Here is an 8,884-nt window from a genome sequence, read left to right as displayed (position 1 = left end):
CTGTCCACTCCCAGTCGACACCTTCATCCTCATTGCTCCCCATTTAAAATTTCATCGAACCCCCCAAAGCATTCAGCACCCGACCGTCTACTGGGAAGCTCTACTCTATAACATTTCGCTGTTTAGTCCACCAGCGATGACGTCATCCCACTTCGCTACGCATAAATCTCTACAAATAACTTAACATTATTTAAGGAACACTGAGATGATAAATGACTTCTTTAAGCCCACGAGTGATGACGTCATTCGCCTCGACTCCAAAGAGCCTGCCGACCCGAGAGAGGAGGCTCATTGTTAAGAAGAAAAGGAGGGCGGAGAGAAAAGCCATATTTCACAGTGTGCTTCGGGACCGACCAAAGCGGCCGCGAGGTGGCGTCACCGTCGTTCCGCTGATAGTCGCTTCCGTGTGCATCGATCCTCCGCGTCCACCCCCAGAAAAACCTTCCATCTTTTGGCGTCTCATCCATGGCGTCTGCCCTCCTTTCGATGCTGCTGCTCGTGATGATCTCGAGCAGGGGCTCGAGGGGGGATTCGAACGCCGATGCCAAAAGACTCTACGACGATCTCATCAATGGTTACAATGCTTTAATACGACCGGTCGGGAACAATTCGGACAGACTGACAGTCAAGATGGGGCTGAAGCTCTCTCAGCTCATAGATGTCGTAAGTATATTGTTCCATTTTTCTACAGTCCGTCCCACGCCCCTTTTATCTCTCTGCATGCATGTGCAAACTGCATCTGGTTCCGTCAATGGAAAGGATTCACGGAACCTTTCACGTTTATTTACACATCTAAGAGTTATATTATAGTCCCCAGTTTGGATGGATAAATCTGTTTCTAAGCCGCGATAAAAAATGTTTCCCCATTACTGCAATTTATTTCTGTTATAGATTTAACAATAAGGAGTATCACAGTGTCATATAGAGGTATTATAAAGCATGAGCATTAATTCATTGTTTCCATTATTAAGCTAAGAAACATTTAGTAACATTAAACTAAGAAACATAGTAATTTTTAGTTTCAATGAATAAATTTTTTGCCAAATCACGGTGAGAAATATCTTATTTAGTTCCTCAGATTTGTATACTTAGTTTAGATTTTTATATTAAATAATACTACAAGTGCTTTTTTCTGTAATATTAAACATAACTATTAGTTCAATGTTTTCATTATTAAATCAAGAGTCATTAATAATATATTTCATTTTCGATAAATCAAATTTGGTTCCAATGTATGATGAGAAATATATTCCATTTAATTCCATATATCTCCATGTTTAGAATTTTACATTAAATAATACTAGATACGCTTTTTAAGTATTATAAAACATAAAAATAACTTTCGTTTTTTAGCAATCAAATTTGTTGCCAAACCTCGATCAGAAATATCTTTTATTTATCCCATTATTATATTTACTTATATAATAAGACGTAATCTTGCTCTCACTCAAATTAATCTAGTTCTTACACAATAATAAAATTGAGGATACCGTCATATAGCACGGCATCATAGTTTCATTTAAACATGTTAATGAATATGCATAAACCCTCTTATTACACTATATGTATGTAGAACGATTTTTAATCCAATTTTTATTACGTAACGAGTTTGAGATAACACGATTTTTATTCTAAACATTTGAAAAATTAAATTAAGTACTATGCCATCGTGTGTGTTACACAATAACAGTCTATATATACATAAACACACACACACAAAAATAAATAAATAAATAAATAAATAAAGAAAAGAAAAGAAATTCCGGAAATACCTGCATTGAAATTCTTTTGCAATTGACTTGTGTCCATCATTTACACGGAATATATTTCGTGTTGTGAGCGTTCAGTTGATTGGTAGCTTGCATAAATTATGTTACTAGGATTTTAGAAGGTTTTTTTTTTTTTTTCATAAAAGTTTGAGTATTTGTCTATAATTAGCTTTGGTGTTTCAAGCGATAATTGTCGAGAAATTATATTTCAGTCCCTAACCTGTCTGAAAATAAGAAAAAAACTCTGAAAGAAAATTTATTATTATTATTATTTAGATGTAAATACAAATTTTGAATCTTTTGTTGAAAGGAGAAAATTCATGGAATGTTGCAAAAAGACTACATTTTAATGATGCAGTGGTGAGAATCATTAAAATGTTTTTTTTTAGTTTTTAGGAACACATCCCTCTATCTTGTTATGATTGTTAGTCTCGTATAACCCAGTTTCACACGACACTGTATTTTCTAGAAATCATGTTACAAAAGGCTAACTGTGTTTTAAATATTAGAAATCAGTTTGCTTCCACGTATCTGTGTCAGAAGAGGTTTTCATGACTATCTCAAACAAAAACGAAATTGAAATCAGGATGTATATTTAAATAATCTAAGAATAGTTAATAGTACAAAATAAAAGTTAACATTAATAAATAATAGTTAACTATTATTAAATGGAATAGTGGTAGTAATAGTAAATAACTAATATAGTAATAATTAATAGTAGTAAATAAGAATAGAATATTAGCAGTTAATCGAAGTAAATGAGTAATAAATTACAGTAATAGTAAACAACAGTTAATAGTAGTAAATAATAATTAACTATTATTTAATTGAATAGTAAAAGCAGTAGTAAGTGAGTAATACAGGAATAGTTAATAGTGGTAAATAGGAATAAACTAGTAATAGTTTAATTGAAGTAAATAAGTAGTAAATAACAATTAATAGTAGTAAAGAAAAGTTAACTATTGTAATAATAGTTAATTATTATTTAAAGGAGTAATAATAGTAATAATAAATAAATAATATAGGAATAATTAATAGTAGTAAATAGGAATAGAAAATAATAGTTAATCAGCTTAAATAAGTAATAAATAAGTGTATTAAATAATAGTTAAATATTATTAAATAGAGTAGTAATTTAGTAGTAAGTAAGTAATACAAGAATAGTTAATAATAATAAACAAGGATAACGGTAATATTTGATCGAAGTAAATACATTGTAAATAAGAGTAGAAGTTAATAACAATTAATAGTAGAAAATGAAAGTTAACTATTGCAATACTACCTAATTATTATTAATGAAGGAATTATAGTAGTAGTAAATAAGTAATATAGGAATAGTTAATAGTAGTAAATAAGAATAGAATATTTATAGTTAATCGAAGTAAATAAGCTTCTATCACAAACTCAAATACGTATGAAAACAAAGGATCGAAGTACCCTCGATGTATATGCTTACCTCAAACTTAAGCTTACCAGCGTACATGCAAACAGGGTACAGACATTTTCTCTCATTAATGTGATCAGCAACATTTGTTTAATTTTTAGTCGATAAGATAAAGAATCTAACAGTTTTGAATTATTAAAAACAAATACGAATTTTCATCTGCTAATTTAACTGGTTAAAACCAATTAACCCATTAACGGTTTCACCCGGATTTTCTCGTTCTTTTATGCAAGTCTCTTAACGGTTCGTTACGGATTATTGTTAGTTTAAATGTACCCTCGAAAACGGACAGTCCCGTGTTTTTGTATTATCGAAAAAACACGCCAAAAAGGACTAGCCCGTATTTTTGTATGTCTTCCAACCCCCAATGCCTAAGGGGACAAGGGTCCATGCAATCCTGACGACAATGGGTAATGGCTGTCATTAGCGTGGGGAGAAATCTCCTTGATGTTTTGGGATAAAGGCCTTACACTGACTCTAAAGAAACAAATTTATTAGCAGTTACAAAGTGGATGCATATATAAAGGGATTTAAGAATTTCCGTTTTAGAGCAGTTATTGAATAAAAAATAGAATTTTTTACAAAATGAACGTTTACCTATAAGAGCATTAATGAATTAAAACGAGAAAAATAAAAGTAATAAATGCAAACATAAAAATCTGAGAATGCAAATCTTTCAGATTTTACATTACGCCCAAAGGGCGTTTTTTAACGGTTTGTGGGTTACCTTTATTTTTAAATATCATGTTCTTCGCACTTAAACCATAAAACTTCGGTTAAACAGCAATACCGCAAAATAAATTTTAAATGAGCATATCTTTAGAATTTCCAATGCACAGTCTCGCCCGTTGAAGATAATTTTTTATATTATTATTTTCATACAGGGTTGCCTTTGCTCGCTTTAAAATTGTTGAGTTTTTTAATAAAAAAATCATTGAAGTTTTAAGAAATAGGAAACATATAATAAAACAAATTCCAAATCTCGGCTTCGAGATGCCCATATTCGGGTGGAAATGTACGTTATTCAAAATTGGATGGGTCTAGGTACCGTTGTTTTATCACAATGCGAGAAACATACATGTATTTATGCAGATTATTCATTATTTAATTTCAAGGCAGATAGCCCTCGAGTGCTTTGCCGTAATCTAATAAACCAAAACCATTATTTAATTTCTTTAAATATAATACAGGGCTGTAATATGTGGTAGCAACAGTTTGAAAAGTGAACTGACATAGGTTTCAACGGAAAATGAAAAAATGAAGTTAATAGACCTTTTCGGCTAACGCCCTTTGTTTTAAAAATAATGTATCGTGTAATTTAATGGGAATACGAGATTAAATAATTCTCTTTAAAAAATTCTTTTACAAATTTATATCACGAATAATAAAAACGTGAGGGTGTCTTGATAAATTTATAAATATTATACATCTGACAATGCGATTCAATTATTTGATTTCGTAATTTAAGAACCTATGATTCTTCTTATAAAACTGTACAGGAATTTAGCAAAGAAGCTATTAAGTAATCTCTTATTATCATTAATCTATGCGATAAATTATTATTATTATTATTACTTTTGGTTCAGTCTTTTACTTCCAAGTATCCTTTTACCTCAAATAATCGAAAAGATATATAAATTTAAAACAAAATTTGCCCCAAAATCAGAAATTAGGTTACGAATTTCCTGCAAATTTTATTTCAAAAGCTATTTTACGCTCTGTAAAATGATGCAAACTTAAAAATTTTGAGATTTTTAGTTTATTCTTAAATGGAAATATGCGCAAAAAATTTCTTCGACATTAAATTTTAAAAACTCTAAATCGAATTATTATCATCCGTAAACGGTGTGTGTACAAAATTTGAATTCAATAGTTTATCGATAAGTAGTTCAAAAATCGACGACGAGCTTTTGATTAAACACCGTGAATGAACTGAATACAATTTTTGGAACAGCTCTATTTTTAAGCACTTTGGAAAGATCGGTAAGTTGTTGATATAGCATAACTGTTATTTTTATAACATTCTTTGCATTATGAAACGTGTAAGTGACATTCATAAGCGATTCCCGACAGTTCTGTTCATTTGTCAAAGTGGTTGCTTTTGAAAATATTGTGAAGCTCACTCGATGTGCTCCAATATCTATGATACTCATTAAAGATATTTAATTATGTTTTATTTCTATACAGAAATACTGGTAAAATTAAGAGGTCAAATATTTAATTATTTGAGTTATATAACTACTTATACTGTCTCAAGAAATTTTGAGTCATTTTGTAAAAATAATCTTTTCTTTAAAATTCCTTTTCCCCCCTACCCCCTATGCTTCATGACTTTATTACTATTCTGATGAATGGAAGGTTTGTAGAGACATTACATTTTTTTTTCACAGCAAAAGACATGAAAAATGAGCAATGCCTTACCCGGGACGCGAACCACGGACTTCTCGAATGCGCGCCGAGCGTACTGAGACCACGAAGGCATGCTAAAAGGGCGGGAGAAAATACCGTATATACTCCCCCTTTTAAAGGGCGACTGGGGATTAGGGGACCGAATCGCCAAATCCTTGCGGCGGAGAATCATCATCCACCACCTTTTTTGGTTTGGGTGCCACTATAGAAACATTAGGTTATTTCGAAGCAGGACATGTAAAATGGGAGCAATGCCTTCGCCGGGACTCGAACCACCAACCTCTCGAATACACGCCGTGCGTGCTGACCATTACACCACGAAGGTATGCTAAGAAGGCGGGAGAAAATACCTTATAGGTTATGAAAACCAAAAGTTGAGTAGGTAGTCACAAATCTAACTAATAAATGTTCTACAAATACAACTTTTAATATTTTAGCAGAATTTTTTGGAAACGTATTTATATAGATTGTTGTAGAAATCGACACAGTTTGATGCCAATTTAGAGGAGGGGTTATTTATGAGCGTATTAAAAATGCTTTTCCCACTCAAAATGTTAACTACTTTAAAATAATAATTCATAATCGCACTGAATCTGATGTTTACAATTATTTCCCCTGAGATTTCTTTAAAAAGAAAAAATTACAATTGTGTTTAATGCAGAAAATTTAATGGAATTTGCATCTACGCAAGAGGACGGAAACTATCAGGGAGGACATTCTAAGGAAAACTAGATTTCCTTCACATTGAACGTAGAAAACTTTCACCGAACAAGCGTGTTAACCAGGATTTGAACTTATGTAGGATTACCAGTACTCAGCGGTTTTAGCGCTTGGCCACTGGGGCCCGCAGACCGATTAAAAATCTTGTTTAGAAACCTTTTATCTTGATTTAGTGTGACAGGTGCCGTAGTTTGAAGGATAGGATTACTTGAATACAGCAAAACAGACGAGGACTATCTGCTTTTAAGGAAAGAGATGCCTTCGTAGAGGACTTTTTAACGAGAAAAGTCTCATATTCATGTTATATATAGGAAAAAACATGGAAAAATACCATTCAGCTATCGTATTCGTTCGTCAGGGTGTAAATCTAAGTCGAACTACCAGTATTTACCGGCTACTAATATGGCCGTAGTTTAATAGGGGAAATAACTGTTGGATTGTAAGGCATCTAAATTAAGAAATAAAAAAAATTCACTTCTGAGGTAATCTTTTAAGTTTTTTATTATAATTATGAAAGAGTTCAACTCATTTGTTAATTTTCAGATCGTTAAAATTAGTGTGGCTTTAATGAATGATTATTTAGACCTGTTACAGGAAACAAATACATCAAAAGTTTCCTTTAAAATATCAGGAATTATTGAAAAATCTTCTGTAATTTATAAACGAGAAAACGTGTTTAACCAGATTTTACATGTTTGAAAAAATAATGAATTTTGATCTCCCCTAGTAGAGACATTTGTAATTATATTTCTAGTTCCAAATTCAGAGTGAGAAATCTAGGTGCCTGAAGCCAGAGAACACTATCGATTCTTCTTGGCTTCTATTTTCAACGACGAAATAGATCAACTGCATGGAATTTTTATGATTTTTCTCAACATGTAAACTAAATGCGTGTGTTTCTTAGAAAGCTCGTCGGAAGTAGAATATCTCTATCTTGGTAGATAGATAACGTGTGCTTTAGTAAATTTAGCAAATCTAAACACAGGGCCGACAGTACTATGTTTGAGGCCTTTCTCTAACATAGTCGAATAGTGTATCGAATAGTCGAACAGTGAAATCACCCTACATCGCCCTCTTTTACTTACTTTTATACTTTTATCTCAATATTATATATTGCATCCACAAAAATTTCTTTAAATTAATGTTATTTGGATTCGAAAACCATTTTATACTTAAATACATCTTTCCAGATGTTTGTCTTTTACTCACTGAGAGTCAATGCTTCTTGAAGATGTCAATTCATGAATGAAAAATTATTTCTTGCTTTTCTGGTTTTCCCTAACCGTTTCCACAAAGGCCAAACCTTTGGGCAAAAACAGCCCTCCTATGATGTTAATTCCTTAGTAAAAGTGAAAGCACTGAACGGGGTAAAGTAGAAGAAATCTTGACTTTCCTTTTCACTCAAAATTCAAGCATTCCCAAAATCTACTATAAAAGATATACTCCCTAAGGTATAAAATTTTTGTGTAATGAAATTATAAAATGCAATATATATATATATATATATATGCATTCTAATATATACATATGCTAAAATATGAATGCATATATATATTATTGATTATATATATATATATCATTGATGACATATATATATCAATTAAACCATTAGACACACTCGCACACATACATAATCAGATATATTACAGATATAGAATCACATAGTATCAGTAGGTGAAAGAAGAAAATAAATCCTACTGGTGAAAGATTGCTGAAGAAATTCAAAGCATAATGAAAGTTTCTTTTATCTTGGAATCAAAGAACTTTTTTATCGCTTTAGTTTTTGGGAGACTATTAGATTAAAATGTAGTAAATAAATAAGTATATGGAAGAAAAATAAATCTTTAAAGGAAGAAAAAGGAAAAATAGAACCAAACAATCAAATCATTTTCAGCATTAAAACCAATTTTAAATGCGACAGTATATTTTTCTGCCGATACGAAAACTTAAGAAAATAGACAGAAATCTGCATTGTTTCACCTATCAATATACGACAAATGGAAAAACGATACAAGAAAAAGTAAATTTGAAAAATTTGCGAAAGCGGAATAATTTCGAATGTTGCACAAACAGAAAGATACCATGCAGAGACATTGGATTTTTTTCGAAGCAAGAAATGCGAAAATTCAGCAGTGTCCTCATTGTGCTTCTAATAAGGAGGTCTTCCAAATTCTAGCTGGAAGGACTTCCATTTATAACAAGATAGTGAGAATGGCGTAATTCCTTATTATTTGTTTTCATTTAGAGGGCGAGAGAAAAGAAGCACGAGGCACTGTCGGAATAATTCATGTGTTAACGAATTATCGTCTGACATGTTTTCGTTGGGGTGCCATTGAAGAGACATAGCGTTTTTACGAGAAAAAAAAAAAATACGAAAAATCCGTTATCCTATCAGCGGAATACGAACCACAGGCATTCCGACTGACAGTCCGATCTACTGTCACTTACACCCCGAGTTCAAATTCTAGCTGGAAGAAGATCCATTGAGCAATTTCCAGCTCAAAGAAGAATGAGATAATTTCTCATAATCAATACGGATATA

At 31.8% G+C, this 8,884-nt stretch overlaps 1 protein-coding gene across 1 annotated transcript in view; it reads left to right on the top strand.

The window, feature by feature from the left end:
* The first annotated feature begins 404 nt into the window (after positions 1-404).
* LOC118198463 (acetylcholine receptor subunit alpha-like 1) overlaps positions 405-8,884 on the top strand; it is a 57,675-nt gene continuing 49,195 nt past the window's right edge. Inside the window, exon 1 of the mRNA XM_035370145.2 lies at positions 405-663. Coding sequence (XP_035226036.1) covers positions 466-663 — 198 coding nt within the window. The 5' untranslated portion in view covers positions 405-465. The remainder of the gene's footprint in view (positions 664-8,884) is intronic.

The sequence above is a fragment of the Stegodyphus dumicola genome, chromosome 1, assembly GCF_044657685.1.
Source record: "Stegodyphus dumicola isolate Sdum_Otavi_A_Nest chromosome 1, ASM4465768v1".
In the NCBI taxonomy this organism is placed as follows: Eukaryota; Metazoa; Arthropoda; class Arachnida; order Araneae; family Eresidae; genus Stegodyphus; species Stegodyphus dumicola.
This window is presented reverse-complemented; position numbering and strand designations above follow the sequence as displayed.